Source organism: Megalopta genalis, unplaced genomic scaffold (assembly GCF_051020955.1).
Source record: "Megalopta genalis isolate 19385.01 unplaced genomic scaffold, iyMegGena1_principal scaffold0020, whole genome shotgun sequence".
NCBI lineage: Eukaryota > Metazoa > Arthropoda > Insecta > Hymenoptera > Halictidae > Megalopta > Megalopta genalis.
In genome coordinates this window covers 1276312-1298410 of record NW_027476090.1, presented here as the reverse complement: position 1 = coordinate 1298410, position 22099 = coordinate 1276312, and the positions used below count along the sequence as shown (strand labels likewise).

General features: G+C 35.1%; 1 protein-coding gene across 1 annotated transcript in view; it reads left to right on the top strand.

Annotated features, from left to right (window-relative positions):
* Positions 1–3919: 3919 nt before the first annotated feature.
* Positions 3920–22099, top strand: part of LOC117224737 (uncharacterized) — a 30463-nt gene continuing 12283 nt past the window's right edge. Inside the window, exons 1-2 of the mRNA XM_033477849.2 lie at positions 3920–4336; positions 20323–21416. Coding sequence (XP_033333740.2) covers positions 4322–4336; positions 20323–21416 — 1109 coding nt within the window. The 5' untranslated portion in view covers positions 3920–4321. The remainder of the gene's footprint in view (positions 4337–20322; positions 21417–22099) is intronic.

Sequence of the window (22099 nt, the reverse complement as noted above, 5' to 3'; positions counted from 1 at the left end):
TGGATTTGTCAACAAACTCATCAACTGTAACCGCAGTCTAATGTGCAGCTCATTGCCGATTCGGGCACACACCATACGACCGTTTCCAGCGATTCGCACGCGAGCCGGATGGAAACGTTTTCTTCTCCTTTTTCTGTGCGCTAACGCGGTGAAAGTGGCGAAGGAACGAACGATCATCGGAATCGGCTGGATACGCGATTTTTCATCGCCGAGTTTCTTCGTCCATAGCAATCTAGATTCATGTCAGTGGCCTTAATAATACTCGCGCGTTGATTACGGAAGAGGATTCCCCAGTCTGTGTAAGACCGGCTTCGTTTGAAACGCGAGGAACAACAGATCGGAACGCGGCCGGCATTCATTTTGATCGACAGGTGAATGAATCGACGACTTTTTAATTAAAGCTCGATTGAAATTGTAACGTTAATCTTTCGGCGAATTGTTGCGTACGAGCTAATCGTTTACAATTAGCGTGGTGCCGGTAATTACTGTGACAGAGTTATCAAGATTTTGGTCTATGTTATGACGATTTGTATGAGTATGTATGTAGTTTTGTAATTGCTGTAATTGAGCCGTTTATTTTGAAAGTGGCATAAGTCACTTTGTTTTCAAGTCGAGATATTTAAGGGTTTGCGTTTTAACACGTTTAAAAATATGGATGCTAACTTTCGAGAAGATTTACTTGCATTTGTTATCTCAGGATACTGATATTTTTTTCAGTATAAATAATTTCGTATAAACATTAAAAAATCACCACTTTTCATTACGGTAAAGTGACTTGAGCCACTTTCAAAATAATTAGTTTAGAAAAATGACTGACATATATTAATTTTGTCCGACGTATTTTACCGAAGTGATGTTTTGAAAGGACAGTGATTTACTAGAATTGTTGAATAAATTACATATATAATAATAATTTATACCATGAACATATTTAATATAAAGGTTTGATTTAAGTATTTTTTATGTTAATATTCATAAAATACAAAAGTAATTAGTACGTTTTGAAACATAAGTATAAGTAATTTATATGAAAATATACATCAGTTCAATTTAATTTTCGTCATCGATAGGAGTGATTAAGTTCTCGGAAATCGTGTTTTGTTTCAAATTTTTTAAATAACTGTGGTATATTGGGGGTATATAATTAAGCAAGTCCATCATGTCTTTGTATTTTGCTGAAGAAACAGGACGAGATCCAGCGTATAACGGATCCATTTCTATTTGTGAATAACGCCTAGGTCTTCCCCTGTTTGGTGACAAATCCAAAGTTAGAAATTCTTCTTTTTCATCCAAAGTTAGTTTATAAAACATTTTATAACCATCTGCTGGCGGGTCTGGAGGTAGCCGCCACATCACTATAATATAATTTACAAAACTGCACTATTCTTTCGCACTTATAAAAATAAGTCCAGTGATCAGAACTTTTTTAAAAATACTGAAAATAATTCAAAACAATACTTCACACAGACTTATCACACGTTTCTATTTCTTTTACACTAAGCTCCGCAATTAATTTCCCGAGTACAGCGACTTACGCCACTTTTAAAATAAACATGTTTGTCATACCGTTAATTAGCAAAACTTCTCTCGAACAAATGTCAATAGTTCTCAACTTATTGATTGCAAATTTTTTTCAAATGAAAAGATACCGTTCAATTGTAATTAGTGTTACCATTAACTCGATTCTTTTGAAAAAGTGACTTATGCCACTTTCAAAATAAAAGGCTCAATTAATAAGTTCGCAGCTACGCGTATGCGGTTACGCGATTCGGATCGTTTATAAAGGGAACGTTTATTAAATACCAGTCTTTTGCAGCTCGTATGCCTATCATCGGAAATTGTTTCATAATCGGTATTCGCAGGCTTGCGAAATGCAAGTGGAATATCATTTACTGTTATAGATCATGTATAGTGATTATCCCAGTCTATCGTCATTTTAAGTAGTTGCTTTATTTATTCAGCTCGTTTCGATCGACTTACTTATTTCGATTATTTTGTATCTGTTTCCATATATTTTATCGGCGGAAATAATAGCATGCGCGTGTCATCTTTAATTTCTCTTCGCATCATCTCTTTATTTTCTTTATTTTCTTTACTTTATGTTCTTTATTTTCACTTCTCTTTACTCCATCTCTTTATTTTCTTTATTTTCTTTACTTTATCTCCTTTATTTTCATTTCTCTTTACTTCATCTTTAATGTTACAACATACGGATATTTCGAATAACATATAAACTTTGCCTTGCGTGGATCGTTTACATGTAACCTGGATTCGCACGATCTCGATGAATTCTCCCAGAACAATTTAATTTCAGCCAATTAACGCATAAAATTGCATTATAACCTTATCGGTTTTTAAAACCTGCAATAAATTCTTCCTAATTGACGATTGTGCACAAGAATGGAGAATTTGAGAAGAGGTGACGCGATTATTCGAGCCTTGCGGCTCATTTTTATAACTCGCCGATTATTAACAACTATAAAATGACTGAAAATTGAGGTAAATATTGATAAATGCGAAAGTATAATGTTCACCTTGAAAAAATGTCACGTCATCATATTTTTATATTTTGGTTGAAATTATTACATTTTTCAACATGGCCGTCACGAGATCATCTTTTCAATGTGTCAATTCTTTAATTTTTTATTAGCATGTAAACTTAATCTCTTCTGGTAAAAACAGCTGTTTTGTTTCTTCAAATTGATGACATTTTTACGATTGTTAATATACGCTATATTTTAAATAACAGTTCATAGTTCACGAATCGACAAGATTTTTTTAATTCACGAACTAAAAATCGTTATCTAAAATATAGCCTACGAGTTTCTGAAAATATTAATAATTGTAGAAATGCCGTCTGTTTTAAAGAAGAAAACAAGTGTTTTTTTCCCGAAGAGATCAAGTTTACATGTTAATAAAAAATTAAGCAATTAACATATCGATAAAATTATATCCTACATCGTAGAACACTCTATGCAGAATATCTCCATGAAATTTGGAGTAAATTAGACGCTTATTTCCGTCGATCTCGTAACGGCCAGCTTGAAAAATGTAATTAAAAAAAAAGCAAACAGAATTTATCTCCCTGATAAAGTAAAATTTTTTAAGCTGTACCTTCAGTCGCCAGACGTTCGATTTTCGAAATATAGCTTTGGAGTATCATTCTACACCGGGGTGTCAAACTCAAAAGCTAACTTGAGCCAAATAAACAATGCTTAACTTTAGGTGGGCCGCAAAAAGCAAAAAATCAATGTTCATAGAAACAAATATTTTTATTTTAACTAGTACATTGTAATAAACACACACACACATATATATCTCATATATATATATATATATATATATATATATTATTATATAATATAATATAATATAATATGTATATAATATAATATATAATAATAATAATATAATAATATAATAATTATTATATTATATATAATATATATAATAATAATATATATCTATATACATAATACATAATAACATAAATATCTCTGATACTATCTTTCCTATTTCGGGAGAAATTTTATTGGCCGAGACTATTTCTATTTTATTTTTACATTACGTCGGATATATTGACTGGGCCGCAAAAACGTTCATCTCGGGCCGCGAGTTTGACAGCCCTGTTCTACACATTTGAAACTTTGGGAAAATAAAAATATCGATATTTTTTAGCCGTTTGGGTGCCCCCCCCCCCCCACCCCGCAGGGAAGCATTCTCTCGCCAGGAAACGGCGAACAGTTTCCCCCGAACGTTGACAGATAAACAGTGAAAAACCGAGGGATCCGACAGCCGAAATTCGTTCGATCGCCGTCGACGGGTCCGTCGACAGTTCGGAAAACGTACCGATCGATCGTCGGCGACGGTGGACGTCGCGTCGGAAGAAGGCGAAGGCGAAGGCGAACGCGGGAAGTAGGTCGGTGAGAAATGTCGGTCCTTCGTCGGAGACACGAGGAGCCGCTGACTGAGCGCCTTCGTCAGTCTCGCGAAGATATTCCGGGAGTCAACAGGTGCGTAGGAGCAGGCCGCCTCTTTCTGCTCTTCTCATTTCCTTCCTCGTCGTGCCCCTTTTTTTTTTCTTTATTCGAACGCGACATCGATCGCGACCGTCCGCGAATTTCGTTGCTCGCCCGCGTGTCACGCGGATCTGAGAGGACCGGCCTCGCTCTGTGTCTACTACCCGTCTGCTCCGTCCCATTTTTTCCCCGACCGCCCCGGTTTTTCTACTTGCACCCTTCCGCACCCTTGCGCGATCATTGGATTCGTCGTGACCCGGGGAACAGCGTCGACCGAACACCAGGCCACAGGACACGGGAAAATGGACAAGCCTAAGGTATTTATCCCGCGACACCGACGTTTCTCTGCTTCGACGAGGCTTCTCGCATCGTTTCATGCCTTTTTATGCTCGCGTTTCCTGGACCTTCGTTTCGCTACCATCTCGAAAACGTGTCCGCGAAAGTTCTGTCGAACTTCTGTTCGAGTTCCTGTCCGCTCGGAACTTTTTGCGCGTAAAAGGAACGTCGATTAGGGAGTATTTCGTTGAATTTAATTTCGATGGGTTATTGTATGCAACGTTATTATTATTATTATTGAACTTTTACGTACAGATTCGTGGTTCATGGTTTACGGGAAACATTACCGTAAGTGTGTTAGTTCCTGCGAGTCATTTTACGCGAGGAAGTTGCTCGATTTAGGAATTCTATATAATCTACCGTCGATGGCCGCGAATGGATGGTACTCTTTTACGAGCCGCTTCGTCCTTAATTGTTCAAAATGGTGTCCGTAGCTCATGAAAATCGCTGGTCTATTATAACTGGACTGCAGGATTTCTGTGCAAAATAAGAATCGTGTGAGTCAATTGCTATTTTCCGATGAAAATGTCTCTTCTATTTCTCTGATTTCAACCCTTTGGACTCGACCGGTGACTCTGATTCACCGCTGAAAATTGTTACACGATGTTTCAGAATAATTGTAACGTTGTCAAATCTGTTTATATTTTAACGCTGGATTTACGGAACTTTTAATTTACTATCGTTCGTATCGTAAGAATACATTTATGAGTTATTTATTCAATTTATATCTGTTATTTATATTCAATTTTAACGCTGGATTTACGGAACTTTTAATTTACTATTATTCATATCGTAATGATACATTTATGAGTTATTTATTCAATTTGTATCTGTTATTTATTCAATTTATATATGTCAAAAATGTAAATATAATAAATATATATGGCAAATGTAAAATCAGTATAAATGTCTTATTGTTACTTTTATAAAGCAACAGTTTTTTTATGCACCGTAAATCTAGCGTTAAAAACTGTCGAAAGTGTAATTGTTGCACGAGTCACAATATTCAATTTCATTCATATAAAATGCACATAAGTCATGTTAAATGGAGAAACTATTTCGAATTTGGAGTTAAAATGGCTTCGAGTGTAAAGGGTTAATATGTCGATTATAATATAAAATTAGCTTTAAACTCTATTAACGTTGTCGCGGATCTGTATTTAGACTGGCCTTGTCTGTCGAAGCTGCATAAAATCCACGGTCCGACTGCGAGTGCATTAATTCTTGTAAATTATTATACGTCGCTTCGTCGAAAATCTAATAATTTATTGTCGCTAACGGGGTGCGTAGATAATTTCTACGCGCAGTCGCGTTTGTAATGATCAAAAATATCATTACAATAACGCGATCCATGCCAAACGATCAAGCAAAATCATTTCTATTCTGTGTTCAATTTCGTGCACATTTCGCGCACAGGTGTTTGAACAGTTTCGAGCAACAAATTCAAATTTCCTACCTCCATCGTCGCCTGGCTGATTGATCGAAAGGTGATCCATTAATATCTGTCAAACGCTCGTAGGCCGGGATAGTTCGCGAATTTTCAGAGAACATAATCATATTATTTATAAACGTTCCCTTTATAAACGATCCGAATCGCGTAACCGCATACACGTAGCTGCGAACTTATTAATTGAGCCGTTTATTTTGAAAGTGACATAAGTCACTTTTTCAAAAAAATCGAGTTAATGGTAACACTAATTACAATTGAACGGTACCTTTTCATTTAAAAAAATTTGCAATCAATAAGTTGAGAACTATTGAGATTTGTTCGAGAGAAGTTTTGCTAATTAACGGTATGACAAACATGTTTATTTTAAAAGTGGCGTAAGTCGCTGTACTCAGGAAATTAATTGCGGAGCTTAGTGTAAAAGAAATAGAAACGTGTGATAAGTGTGTGAAGTATCGTTTTGAATTATTTTCAGTATTTTTAAAAAAGTTGTGATCACTGGACTTATTTTTATAAGTGCGAAAGAGAATAGTGCAGTTTTGTAAATTATATTATAGTGATGTGGCGGCTACCTCCAGACCCGCCAGCAGATGGCTATAAAATGTTTTATAAACTAACTTTAGATGAAAAAGAAGAATTTCTAACTTTGGATTTGTCACCAAAAAGGGGAAGACCTAGGCGTTATTCACAAATAGAAATGGATCCGTTATACGCTGGATCTCGTCCTGTTTCTTCAGCAAAATATAATAATGAATTTGCTTAATTATATACCCCCAATATACCACAGTTATTTGAAAAATTTGAAACGAAACACGATTTCCGAGGACTTAATCACTCCTATCGATGACGAAAATTAAATTGAACCGATGTATTTTCATATAAATTACTTATACTTATGTTTGAAAATGTACTAATTATTTTTGTATTTTACGAATATTAAAATAAAAAATACTTAAATCAAACCTTTATATTAAATATGTTCATGGTATAAATTGTTATTATACATGTAATTCATTCAACAATTTTAGTAAATCACTGTTCTTTCAAAACATCACTTCGGTAAAATACGTCGGACAAAATTAATATGTGTCAGTCATTTTTCTAAACTATTTATTTTGAAAGTGGCTCAAGTCACTTTACCGTAATGAAAAGTGGCGATTTTTTAATGTTTATACGAAATTATTTATACTGAGAAAAATATCAGTATCCTGAGATAACAAAAACAAGTAAATCTTCTCGAAAGTTAGCATCCATATTTTTAAACGTGTTAAAACGCAAACCCTTAAAATCTCGACTTCAAAACAAAGTGACTTATTGCACTTTCAAAATAAACGGCTCATTTTAGCATCGGTTTGTTTGCTCTACTTCGGACAGTTTTCACTTTAAGCACCGAGGATCTCGCGCGAACGATTCTATCGCGGCTGCAACGCGTTGAAGTTTATTATCATTTTCATCGTGCTTCGATTCGGGTGCGAGAACCGCTATCAGCGCACTCGTTCCGCACTCTAATTAACGCGCGCGCAACCGACACGATGCTAGGTCGAAAAAAATGCTGTTGTTTCGAAACTCGACGCTAATTATCATTTGCTCTGCACTCGTATCCGAGTGAAATAACACGTCGCTGTTATCAATGATTCATGCTCGGAGAAAGTGCACGCTCTGTCTGGAATACGAACGCGGGTATAAAGCTCTCCGAAAGAAAAATCGAAATGCGACGGGTTCGTTGTTGTTCGTTCGTTCATTCATCGGAGGCACGGCTTCCTACGAACCTGGGATGAATCAATATCGCTGCGAAATTCGACGCGTGGGATGAAAGAAAGTTCTTTGTAATTGCATCGATGATACACGCTCCATTGTGACGCCTTTCATTCCTCTTTTCCGTGAGACCGTCTTCGTGGTTTTTTCTTTTTTAACGATCCTCGTCTTCCTCGACGTCGATCCAAAAGGTCTCGGCGAATATTCTAGCTAGCTTTCGCATAAATTGGTCAATCTGTTCAAGGTTATGCTTGCACGTTGCTGTGCAGTTTCAGTTTAATAGAAGTGACCACTGCAGAGGAGAAACGCCATTAATGTGGTCAGGTTATTTAATTTATTTTTCTTTATTTTTCTTTATTTATTTTTCTTTCTTTATTTATTATTTATTTTTCTTTATTTATTTATTATTTATTTATTTTTATTTATTTAGTTTATTTTTAAATATTTTTTTACTATATTAATCCTTCCAGGATTCACAGAAAAAGAACAGCGAAACTGTGCATCGAAGTTCGAACTCGTAAACACATCCGCGTCGAATTGCAAATTAAATTTCTATCGAATTCGTGTGCAGATTATTTATCGACTGCAATTTAATTTAATTTAATCGTTACCTACATCAAATTTCGAAGCTTCGAATTCGCTATTTAGGAAGTATATACGAAGCTGATGAATATTTGTTGGCCAGCGAAACGATCGTTCGTCGTTCAATAAAAAAAATATACGTCCGAGCTGGAGAAATTAATTCCCGAGAGGGTTACACGATAAGTAAGATTATGCGGGCAGTTACAAAACGAAACGACGAGTTCTCCGTATCGGTGCAACAGAATTTCGTTGTAACAGAATTTACGAACAGAAACTGCCATAACACGCGGACCGACGGAACATATTAGCTAACAGAAAATTCCGCTAAGATTCATTGAAAATCGCCGGGACGAAAGTTTCGACGTTTGGTTAATGATCTTGTATCTGATCGATCGTGAAATCAGCCTAGATCGGCGCCGATTACGGAAAAATAGCCGAGCCCACGTGTAACCGGTCGCGGTTCTCCAAACGAGCCGTTCGAGCATGAAATCGGGGGTGATTCGTGAATTATCGGGCTTATGGGAACATGGAAAATTGCAACATCGTTCGGACTAATGAACGGTGCACGATTAACGTGCATATTACGTCGGAGGAAGTGCAGAACACAACGACGACTGGCCCCGTTCCGTGTCACACTGTATTTCCGCTCTAGAAAGCCCGCGGACGTTAATTTCGCGACGATTAATGTATATCCATCTGTTTTTCTTCATGCGGTTTTTGTCCCTGCCCGCGATTTTTACCCGCCGTCTTTGTCGTCCCGCTCGTATTTTTTCGCTAGACCCCGTGACAGGCTAATTAGAATCGCCGGAAACGAATCCTTCGTTTCCACGTGTGCTCGTCGTGTGGGCAAGTCAGACAAAAATTAGTTAGCCTTTCTCATAATTATCGACTGAAACTGGTCGATCGAATTCGTGGTCTTCGATGTTCTTTGAAAACTTTGTTGCCTCATTCGAAAATGTTAGCATTATGCAAATAACCAGACGATAAAATCTGTTCGCGAAAAATAGTGCATGGAAAATTACAACATCGTCAGGAGATTACGTAGTTTTATTATAATTGAGCCGTTTATTTTGAAAGTGGCATAAGTCCACTTTGTTCTTAAGTTAAGATATTTAAGGGTTTGCGTTTTAACACGTTTAAAAATATGGATGCTAACTTTCGAGAAGATTTACTTGCATTTGTTATCTCAGGATACTGATATTTTTCTCAGTATAAATAATTTTGTATAAACATTAAAAAATCACCACTTTTCATTACGGTAAAGTGACTTAGGCCACTTTCAAAATAAATAGTTTAGAAAAATGACTGACATATATTAATTTTGTCCGACGTATTTTACTGAAGTGATGTTTTGAAAGGACAGTGATTTACTAAAATTGTTGAATGAATTACATGTATAATAATAATTTATACCATGAACATATTTAATATAAAGGTTTGATTTAAGTATTTTTTATTTTAATATTCATAAAATACAAAAATAATTAGTACATTTTGAAACATTAGTATAAGTAATTTATATGAAAATACATCAGTTCAATTTAATTTTCGTCATCAATAGGAGTGATCAAGTCCTCGGAAATCGTGTTTTGTTTCAAATTTTTTAAATGACTGTGGTATATTGGGAGTATATAATTAAGCAAGTCCATCATGTCTTTGTATTTTGCTGAAGAAACAGGACGAGATCCAGCGTATAACGGATCCATTTTTATTTGTGAATAACGTCTAGGTCTTCCTCTTTTTGGTGACAAATCCAAAGTTAGAAATTCATCTTTTTCATCTAAAGTTAGTTTATAAAACATTTTATAGCCATCTGCTGGCGGGTCTGGAGGTAGCCGCCACATCACTATAATATAATTTACGAAACTGCACTATTCTTTCGCACTTATAAAAATAAGTCCAGTGATCACAACTTTTTTAAAAATACTGAGAATAATTCAAAACAATAATAATTATCGCACGTTTCTATTTATTTTACACTAAGCCCCGTAATTAATTTCCTGAGTGCAGCGACTTACGCCACTTTCAAAATAAACATGTTTGTTATACCGTTAATTAGCAAAACTTCTCTCGAACAAATCTCAATAGTTCTCAACTTATTGATTGCAAATTTTTTTCAAATGAAAAGATACCGTTCAATCGTAATTAGTGTTACCATTAACTCGATTTTTTTGAAAAAGTGGCTCTTATGCCACTTTCAAAATGAACGGCTCAATTATCATAGAGTTCTATTGTTTATATTTAAATTCGTAGAAGTTTCTATTGTTTCTATCGTCAAGAATTCTTTTAATGCGAGGTTCCGATCTTCAATTTTTTTTTGTTTAACGTCCTCAAGGGCTTTTAACATTCTGAATATTTGTTTACAAGATTTTCTAGTTTGCTGAACTGCGGCCAATGATTTATCGAAGATTGAATTAATTTCATACAGCAAGAAATTACGTAATGTCTGAATCGAAGCAAAAGAACTTGTACGCAACGTTCAATTGTCTTGCATGGAATTAAACACTGGTACTAGGTCGACAACATTTTTGAACAAATTTTATATTAAATATTTTATATTAAATTTTAAATTTTTAAATTAATTTTATATTTAATAAAACTTGTTAAACAAACCTGTGTCGGTTTAATCATAACAGGTTCGGTGGAAACTTTATAACGTTTCGCGTTACGAAATAATGATCTTATTTTTTAAACAATCGTAAGCATCTCTGTTTGATTGATACATGTTTGGACAGCTATATCAATTTTTTAAGATCATCTATTAAATTTATATATTCACAAAAATTCCCAGTTCTCTGGACATACAAAAGTGACCCACAAAAGTGTTCGTACACCTTTTAAAACGCAATAATTTGCGTTTAAAACTGGACTAAGTGACTTGAATTTTTTTAGACCAAACACAATGAACCACACGATGACCAAAATGCTTTCTTTAAATTTTGCTATTATTTAGAACTCGTTTTTCAACTACTTTATCTTATAAAGAGTTTCTTATTTTTTTTGTCATCCTAAGTAACAGCAAAACTAAAAAAAAACGCATTTTAGTCATCGCTCAGCAGACTAGTAAGAAAATAAAAATCTCGTTTCTTAACTTTTTCATCTGAACCTATAAAGAGTTTCTTATCTTTGTTTGTCATCCCAAGTAACAACAAAACTAAAAAAACTCATTTTAGTCACCGCCTTTTAGTCCCTCCATCGCCTGAAAAAGAAATTCAAGTAATTTACTCGAATTTTAACAAAGTTATTACGTTTTAAATGGTGCACAGACACTTTTGCGGGCCATTGTACTATTGGGTTGGCAACTAAGTAATTGCCGATTTGTTCAATGAAATAAAAATTTTTTTTTTACTTGGAACGAAGTTTAATCTGTAATGTTTTTTCCATTTTGTTCGATGACCTTTTGCCATCTCTCTGACAACTTGAAAATTCCATGCTCGTAGAAAGTCTGATCCTTTTCGGTCGAAAACTGAGTTAAGTGAGATTTTACAGCGTCATCGTCATCAAAAGTTTTACCACGAAGGGAGTTATCCAGGGATCGAAATAAGTGGTAATCCGATGGCGCGAGATCAGGGCTATATGGTGGGTGGAACATCAATTCCCAACCAATATCCATCAATTTTTGCCGAATGGACAAATACGTGTGCGGTCTAGCATTGTCCTGCTGGAAAATGACACCTTTACGATTCACCAATTCTGGTCGCTTTTCCTTGACCACTGCATTCAATTTGTCCAGTTGCTAACATTCAGGGATAATAAAAAATAACATAATAATAATAATAATAATAACAATAATAATAATAATAATATTAATAATAATATTAATAATAATATTAATAATAATATTAATAATAATAATAATAATAATAATAATAATAATAATAATAATAATAATAATAATAATAATTTTATAATATAACATTTACGGATATCATAAAAATGGGAGTGAAAGACCAACCCAGTAGAATTCGTAACGTCTGCTTTCGCATAAACTCAGTCGTGTCCTTTTCGAAGCAACGCCGGCAAGATTTCGCAACCGCGGCAGCTCGCCTCTCGAACGGCACCCCAGTAACTCATTGTCTTCGACAATGTACAATTATGAAGTATTTAAGACCTCGACAAAAATCGCGTTCGAATCGTAAAGTTCACAGAGAGCCGGAGATCCTCCTCGTCCGATAACCGGCGTTCTCTCCATCCCCCCTCCCCCTTTGCCCGGCGGCGCGCGCGCGAATCAGCAAAAGGGTAAGAATTTCCGCGAGGTCGCGAGTTAAGGTCAACGAGACGGCCACCGAGAATTTCTGCGGAGGATCGCCGATCGAAAGTCACCGGATTGGAAAAAGTGGATCGTCCCGTGGCGGACGCGTGCTGTCCATAGACGAGCGAGCGTGGATCGTGATCGTGATCGCGCGAGCGCCGCGATCGTGTGGCCGCTTGCCGGACAAAACGTGCCCGGGGAAAGCATGTCGTTCCATTTCACTTGTCGACGGATCGGCCGCCGCGGCCTCCGGTCCAGTCGGCCGCTTTATTTCGGTCCGGTCTCTCCGTCCTTTTGTTCATTCCTCTCTCGTTCGAAAGTCATTCCCCGGCTATATTCCTTTTTCTCCCGTTTTTACTACGCGCGCCGCGCTCGCCGGTTCCGCGAACCAGCGAAATCGTGGAAAACCGGACGCGACGCGGCTTTTTCCAGAGCTGAGCGAGGGGGATTCCGCGGTGACGTTGATCGCTGCTCCCTCGCGGTTTGATACCTTCGCGATCCAGCGAGATCAAATCGTCGCGTCGATGGGATACAGTAATGTCTCCCTAATTGACGCTCAGATTGCGCACAAATATGGACAATTTGGGAAGAGGAGGTACGATTATTCGACCCTCGCGGCTCGCTTTTATAGTTGTCGACGATTTTGTAACTATAAAAATAAACCGCGAGCCTTGAATAATTGTCCAATAATCGTCGAAAAATTGTCCATTTTCGTGGACAATCTGAGCGCCGATTAGAGAGACATTACCGTATTCATTTGCGACGATTTTATAGGCTTTCAACTTCGGTCGCATTATTTTCGGAGGTTTTAGAGAAGTCTGTCGAAGTTGCCTTCGTAGTCTGGCGAAAGAAGAAAGTGGGGGGAAATTAATTGTTGCCGCGCGTGCTTCTCTTTATAACGAACAACTTTTGATCGGAACTTTTTTTTATGCAACGTGCAGTTTACAAGAAAAATTACTACGCATTTGCATCATTCTTTTTTCTCTCGAGTCACTTGCGAGATGAGTTTTATTGCAAAAGCGTGTATTTGCCTTGAAAAAGAAGGTGAACGGCATATGCATCGTGCGAGAAGATGCGTGTAACATTCGCAATTTATTTATTTACAATAGTTTCAGAAAAACGAGGTAGAAGAACTTCATCTGCGAAAGGATAAATTTGATTCGGAGAAGGCTGAATATAACTTTCAATCGGACTATTGTTATATTAACAAAAAGCATGGTTTTTCATTTAACGCTAGGACTGTGTTAAAGAAACGCGAAAGAAAGGATTGAAGAAAATTGTTGAAAGTTGCAAGAATGGCGGCTCCTTGAAAATCATCCACGAGAGGCATTTTTTAAATTTATTATTTATTATTAATAATTTATTATATTATTATATTATTATTATTATATATATATTACATTATTATTATTATTATATATATATTATATTATTATTATATATATAATAATAATAATAATAATATAATAATATATATATATATTATATTATTATTATTTATAATTTATTAATTTATTTAAAGACTCGGATAAAAAGACGTTATGAAGCGAGTTTTTTATTTATCTTTTCTAAATTTTGTTGACATTCCAAGTAATAGCAAAATTAAAAAGAAACAATTCAAGTCACTTAGTCCAATTTTAAAAGAGTTTAAAGAGTTTTGGAAGGTGTAGGTGGGGGGAATAATTTTGTGAGTAGCTGTAGTCTGTTTCCTCGTGAATACAAAATCGATTGTTATACATCGAGTAATTCAAGTCATGGTTCTGAATTAAAATGTGGCAATCAAACACGCTTAACCCACATTCGGCTATCTTCCTTCAGATATGCGGAATCGGGAAAGTGACTTTTACTCAACCCGCAACACGTTTTACGATATGCGAAACGAACTGCTCTCTTTATACATCATTTTTCCATTCGCGAAACTTCGCGGAAACTGTCTCGCGTTGTTGTTTATCATTCGCAGCATTGTAAATCCCTTTAACGCACAATTTATAATTTAATAGCAATTTGTCCAAAAGATATTCGTGCGGTATAAATTTAGTTCGAACAATTGGTTCACTGTGGGGCCCATTGTTTCGCAAAATCATCTCCTTTATAATGTAACATATTAACGCTAGATTTACGGAGCGCAGAAAACAGCTGTTTTATATTAGTTTATAAAAGTAGCAATAAGACATTTATAATATATATAAGAATACAATAATATATAATATATACAATATAATATATATAATATAAAATATAATATAATAATTATATTATAATTATATATTATCTTTATTATATTTATTATAATTATATTATATATAATATATAATATATATAAGAATAAATGTCTTATTGCTATTTTTCTTATTCTTATTTAAAAATAGGAATAAATGTCTTATTGCTAGAAACGCGAAGCGCTTGTTAAAACAAGCGTTATCGTAACGTTTGCCGTAAGTAACATATATATTGACTAAGCAGCTCAAATAAATAACGATATGAATAATCGTAAATTAAAAAAAATTAGCGACTCCGTAAATCGAGCGTTAATATCGAATACAGAAAGTTCTGTTCCGTTATTGCATGACGTTCTCGAAAGTGAACAGATAATTACAAACACGTTGCTTCCACCTTATGATTCATTAGAGCACCGTTGTGCAGCTATTACTGCATCGCAGAGTGCACCGGATACCTTGGAAAGACCGTTTGTTTGCTTTTTGTTCTCGTAGAACGAACTTTCCGGTTTGCACAATAGAACGTCCACAATTGCTTCACAAGTCAAAGAAACGAAATAACGAACTTGATATTTAACAGCTACTTATGTGGCTGATGCTAAAGTGCAACAAGTCGGCGTAAAGTTGTTAGGGAAGTTGTAAAAAAACGTCGAACGAATCGAAAATTAATTGCGCGTGTGCTCGAAAGACAGAAAGTCTCCGATGTTTGCGGTTTGACAACCGCAAATCAGAACGGAGAAATTCTTAGACGACCGAAGTAACTTCGTCTTCCCGTGTTTGACATTTAATGTAATTGACTTATTAATACACAGTGTTTTTCTGGGACGTCTTTAATGGCGCTGCCACTGTGTACAGCGAGAATCGTAAGGACGAAGAGACGGAAGCGAGATGGAACAAAGAGATCCGGAGGACATCTCGGCATTGATTCGGTCGGTCTCGCAATGAATAAATTCTCCACTTAATAATAGAAAGTACCAACCGGTCGGTTACTGCATCGCTATTTTCTAATCTCGGGAAAGAATGCCGGCAATTTCAGCGAGCTATTAAATTTCTCTCGCCGCGATTACCTTCTCAGATCGAGCAAACCCTCGATTCTCTCGTTACGATCGGTTCAGTTCCGGTAAACTTTTGTCATGCAACAATATTTTCGGCAAGATATATCTAAAACTTTGTCATAAATATTGTGAAATATTCTACTCGAACTCATACATTTCGTTCGACAAAATATCCACGTTTTGGGAACTTTTTCAATAAATGTTCATACGTAATAAAGTTCCACGAGAACAAATTCCTTCTGATCGTTTATTAAAAAATATATTTAACGAAAGTAAAAAAACATGACCAAAATTATTGTTAAATATATCTAAAAATAATTGTCGAACATTATAACAAATGCGAGATAATATTAAATTATTATTCTGCTTATAAAACCAAAATTATCATTAAATATATTTCACAGTAATAAAAAAACAACCAAAATTATTGTTAAATATATTTGACAATGATAAAAAAAAAAAACCAAAATTATTGTTAAATATATTTAGCAATCATTTAATATTATTTGGCACTTGTTACAATGTTCGACAATTCTCTTTGATTAATAAAATATCTGTTCCTGTTACAAAGAAACACTTTTATGTTTGAATTTGATTAATTCTAGCGATTATTTGGCAGCGTTTAAATCATATCTTGTACATTTGTCATAAATTTTTAACAAAGTATCTACGCACTTTTTGCTATATAACATATTAGTCTTATATAAGCCATTTATTTTGAAAGTGGCATAAGTCACTTTTTCAAAAAAATCGAGTTAATGGTAACACTAATTACAATTGAACGGTATCTTTTCATTTAAAAAAAATTTGAAATCAATAAGTTCAGAACTATTGAGATTTGTTCGAGAGAAGTTTTGCTAACTAACGGTATAACAAACATGTTTATTTTGAAAGTGGCGTAAGTCGCTGTACTCGGGAAATTAATTGCGGGGCTTAGTGTAAAAGAAATAGAAACGTGTGATAAGTATGTGTGTGAAGTATTGTCTTGAATTATTTTCAGTATTTTAAAAAGTTGTGATCACTGGACTTATTTTTATAAGTGCGAAAGAATAGTGCAGTTTTGTAAATTATATTATAGTGATGTGGCGGCTACCTCCAGACCCGCCAGCAGATGGCTATAAAATGTTTTATAAACTAACTTTAGATGAAAAAGATGAATTTCTAACTTTGGATTTGTCACCAAAAAGAGGAAGACCTAGGCGTTATTCACAAATAGAAATGGATCCGTTATACGCTGGATCTCGTCCTGTTTCTTCAGCAAAATACAAACACATGATGGACTCGCTTAATTATATACCCCCAATATACCACAGTTATTTTAAAAATTTGGAAAAAAACACGATTTCCGAGGACTTAATCACTCCTATTGATGACGAAAATTAAATAGAGCTGATGTATTTTCATATAAATTACTTACTCATATAAATTAATTATTTTTGTATTTTACGAATATTAAAATAAAAAATACTTAAATCAAACCTTTATATTAAATATGTTCATGGTACAAATTATTATTATACATGTAATTTATTCAACAATTTTAGTAAATCACTGTCCTTTCAAAACATCACTTCAGTAAAATACGTCGGACAAAATTAATATGTGTCAGTCATTTTTCTAAACTATTTATTTTGAAAGTGGCTCAAGTCACTTTACCGTAATGAAAAGTGGTGATTTTTTAATGTTTATACGAAATTATTTATACTGAGAAAAATATCAGTATCCTGAGATAACAAATACAAGTAAATCTCCTCGGAAGTTAGCATCCATATTTTTAAACGTGTTAAAACGCAAACCCTTAAATATGTCGACTTCAAAACAAAGTGACTTATGCCACTTTCAAAATAAACGGTTCATATTCGCTTGTAGAACACACTGTCGAAGTAGATACAGAAAAATACAGTCATCCTGTATATTAATTGCATTTAGAGTTCGGTATTTCTAGGATCACCTTTGAACCGCGGCCAAGAAGTCACGGAATCACACTGCAACCGCTGCACCTCCATTTATAGATACTGTTTAAGACGAGCTAAAAGGGAACATCGGCGGGAGAAAGTTCAGCGACTTGATAAGACACAAGTTCGCGGACCCTTCCCTTTTCTGTTCGATGTAACCACTCACGTAGAAAGTGCGCGATTGCACTTTTTTTTAATGGCCTCGAAAGCCCAGCCGATGATCAAGGATACCGCTAAAATGTGCACCGCGCGCTCTGTCCGTCCGGCCGTGCCCGAAATATCCTACTTTCGAATCTTCGGATTTCGAAGTTGAAATTAAGTGGAAACGGCGCGAGAAACAAAAGTGGGTCACGCGTAAGACGGTGCACTATTTACGGTGTTCTTCGCACGCGTTACATACGCTCGCGATCGAGGAAGTCACGGTGGACTTCCGGTAGGCTCATTACCATCGAGGCGCAGCCGCGTAACGCATTAGGCGTTACATAAAACGAGTTTGTAATTAACGAACTCGCATCGCGTTTCCTAGATCGACTTAACGGTGCCGCAGAGCTGTCCGAAATAGAAAGACGAGACACTCGAAGTAAAATGGTATTTCGAACGAGAAACGAAATTTCGGTAAATAAATTTTGTTTTCATAATGTAAACCGTGTAAAATAAAATGTGTTACTTCGATGATCTAACATGTAAAATGTAAAATAAAATATGTTACTCTGATAATCTAATGTATAAGACAAGACATTTTATTTCGACAATCTGAAACATGGAATAAAATATTTTATCTTGACACAAGATTTAAAAAAAAACTCTAACACTTAAAATACGATATCTTATTTTGTTGTTCTAAAACAAATATAAAAAATATTTCATTTTGATAATATGAAACTTAAAATACAATATCTTATTTTGATGGTCTAAAATACAAAATAAAATATCTCATTTTGATAATCTGAAACTTAAAATACAATATCTTATTTTGATGATCTAAGCCTTGAAATATAATATCTTATATGTATATTTTGATGTCCTATAAAACATAAAATAAAATACTTCACTTTGATAATCTGAAACATAAAATACAATATCTTATTTTGACGATCTAAAACATAAACGAAAATATATCATTTCGATAATCTAAACCATAAAATACAATATTCATGTCAAAAGAAACACTATCCGAAATAATATTTTAAACGATGTTTGCAATAAGTAAAATATTTTATTCTCAAAAGTATAATTTTGCGGATACGTAAAATATCCTATTTGCAAAAATGAAATATTTAATTACTATCTACGATTTAAAATAGTATTTAACTCCAGATCTGCTGTGTCAGATAAAATTATACAATGGAAAAATTAAACTGGATCAACTTGGATTTTTTATTAACGTAATTCCTTTCTGATGAAAAGGATTTTGGCTATTGACATCAAAACCACAAGATAAAATTTATCATTGTACCTTCAACCTCTCTACCTTCTACAATCCCAATCAAAAATAATCTTTCTCGATATGAGCCGCTTTTTATTTTGAAAGTGGCATAAGTCACTTTGTTTTGAAGTCGATATATTTAAGGATTTGCGTTTTAACACGTTTAAACATATGGATGCTAACTTTCGAGGAGATTTACTTGTATTTGTTATCTCAGGATACTGATATTTTTCTCAGTATAAATAATTTCGTATAAACATTAAAAAATCACCACTTTTCATTACGGTAAAGCGACTTGAGCTACTTTCAAAATAAATAGTTTAGAAAAATGACTGACATATATTAATCTTGTCCGACGTAATTTACTGAAGTGATGTTTTGAAAGGACAGTGATTTACTAAAATTGTTGAATAAATTACATGTATAATAATAATTTGTACCATGAACATATTTAATATAAAGGTTTGATTTAAGTATTTCTTATTTTAATATTCATAAAATACAAAAATAATTAGTACATTTTGAAACATAAGTATAAGTAATTTATATGAAAATATATCAGTTCAATTTAATTTTCGTCATCGATAGGAGTGATTAAGTCCTCGGAAATCGTGTTTTGTTTCAAATTTTTCAAATAACTGTGGTATATTGGGGGTATATAATTAAGCAAGTCCATCATGTCTTTGTATTTTGCTGAAGAAACAGGACGAGATCCAGCGTATAACGGATCCATTTCTATTTGTGAATAACGCCTAGGTCTTCCTCTTTTTGGTGACAAATCCAAAGTTAGAAATTCATCTTTTTCATCTAAAGTTAGTTTATTAAACATTTTATAGCCATCTGCTGGCGGGTCTGGAGGTAGCCGCCACATCACTATGATATAATTTACAAAACTGCACTATTCTTTCGCACTTTTAAAAATAAGTCCAGTGATCACAACTTTTTTAAAAATACTGAAAATAATTCAAAACAATACTTCACACACACTTATCACACGTTTCTATTTCTTTTACACTAAGCCCCGCAATTAATTTCCTGAGTACAGCGACTTACGCCACTTTCAAAATAAACATGTTTGTTATACCGTTAGTTAGCAAAACTTCTCTCGAACAAATCTCAATAGTTCTCAACTTATTGATTGCAAATTTTTTTTAAATGAAAAGATACCGTTCAATTGTAATTAGTGTTACCATTAACTCGATTTTTTTGAAAAAGTGACTTATGCCACTTTCAAAATAAACGGCTCATATGTTACAGTAAAAATGTCGTAACGTTTCAGTTATCGTTTCTCCTGTGCCTCTTCGGTCTGGCAGTGATAGTCTCTGCCACGGCGGACGTACCAAAGCCCAGCTACGCCCGGACGATGTTGAAAGTGTCGAGGAGTCTTCCAGGGGAGACGGAGGAGCTAAAAGTGCGCACAAGCGAAGGCAGCGTGGCCACCCTGATCGTGAAACGACGAGAAAAGACAGTTCCTGAAGAGCCGAAGCTCCGTGAACCGGCCATCAAGCCTCTAGAAACGCAGAAGCCGAATCTCGAAGCGAGGAACGCAAGCTCTGTCTCGCTAGAGACATCGAGGTCCAGCAAGAACGAAACGAAGAACAAGGAAGAGGTGAGGAAGCTGGAGGTAGCTCAAATCGAGCAGCTTAGGGCGAAGTTGTCGGAGTCGGACAACAAGAGAGTACCTCCGAGCACGGGGAACAGTTCCAAGGAAGGGAAGCCGCTGGTCTCTGAACGAGAGCAGGCGGTCAGCGAGAAAAACATCGATTATGGCAACTGGACGCCATTGGGAACCGACGGCCGAGCGGTGCGCATAGAAGAGTCGACGACGGAAGAGTATCAGAGCTGGAAGCCTCTTCCCAGCAGCCTGAAAAGTAACGCGGAAGAGAGGAATAGCTACGCAAGGTTCGACTCAGCGTTTCCAACCAGCGGGCTGCTGCTGATGAGACATTTCCAAGACAGAGTCCAGAGGAATTTGCCTATGAACGATCAGTCCGATGAGACTACCCGGTACACGTTTCTACCTCATCAGGTCCGACCGACCAGGACCAACCTAGGCGCGAACCTTTCGAAGAACAGGGACGCCAAGAACGTGCCGCCGGAGGTGATCGTTCGGTCGGAGATCAACGTGAAAACTTCGCAGAAGAGGATGCCGATGACCATCGACAGGGACGGCACGCCTGTGATCCACGGCAAGAGGGTGCCGGATGAGCCCATCGACAAGCTGCAGACCTGGCGCAATGCTAGAGTGATCAACAACAAGCTGATACGCGATGGCATCGCTGCTGATACCTTGGACCCTTCTACGAGCTTCTATCAGACGGAGAATGACCAGAAACAGGGGTTCGAGAGGTTCTTCAGGAATGTTAATAAAAGGTAAATAAAGAGTGGACGAGATTTGTTATAGGGATATTGATATTCTTTAGTAAAAGGGGTTATGTATTCTGTTAAAAAAAAATTGAAAGTTGGTATGATGGAAGAATAAGAAATGAAAAGACAACTTCTTGACGAACAAAAAAGTTCGTCTTACTTTCTTTTTTTTATGAAAATTGCAAAATAATAAAACGCATAAGTATACGGTGATATTTGCATAGGGATAGTCAACTAAAATGTTATAAAAAAAACGAAAATATTATACTAATATTGTACTAATATGCTAATATTAATTGTACTAATATTATACTAATATACTAATATTAATTGTACTAATATTATACTAATATGTTAATATTAATTGTACTAATATTATACTAATATACTAATATTAATTGTACTAATATTATACTAATATGCTAATATTAATTGTACTAATATTATACTAATATGCTAATATTAATTATATTAATATTCTAATATTAATTATACAAATATATTAATATTATACTAATTATACTAATATTTTATATTTACATCTTTCGCACATTTCGTTTGAAAACTGCTGAAATTATAAAGATTCTTTCATAGAAAATAGTAGAATAAATTTGTTAATCCAAGCATACACTGTAATAAAGGACTAAATAAATATAATCTCGTCATTCTTGCAAAGCAATACACGTTAG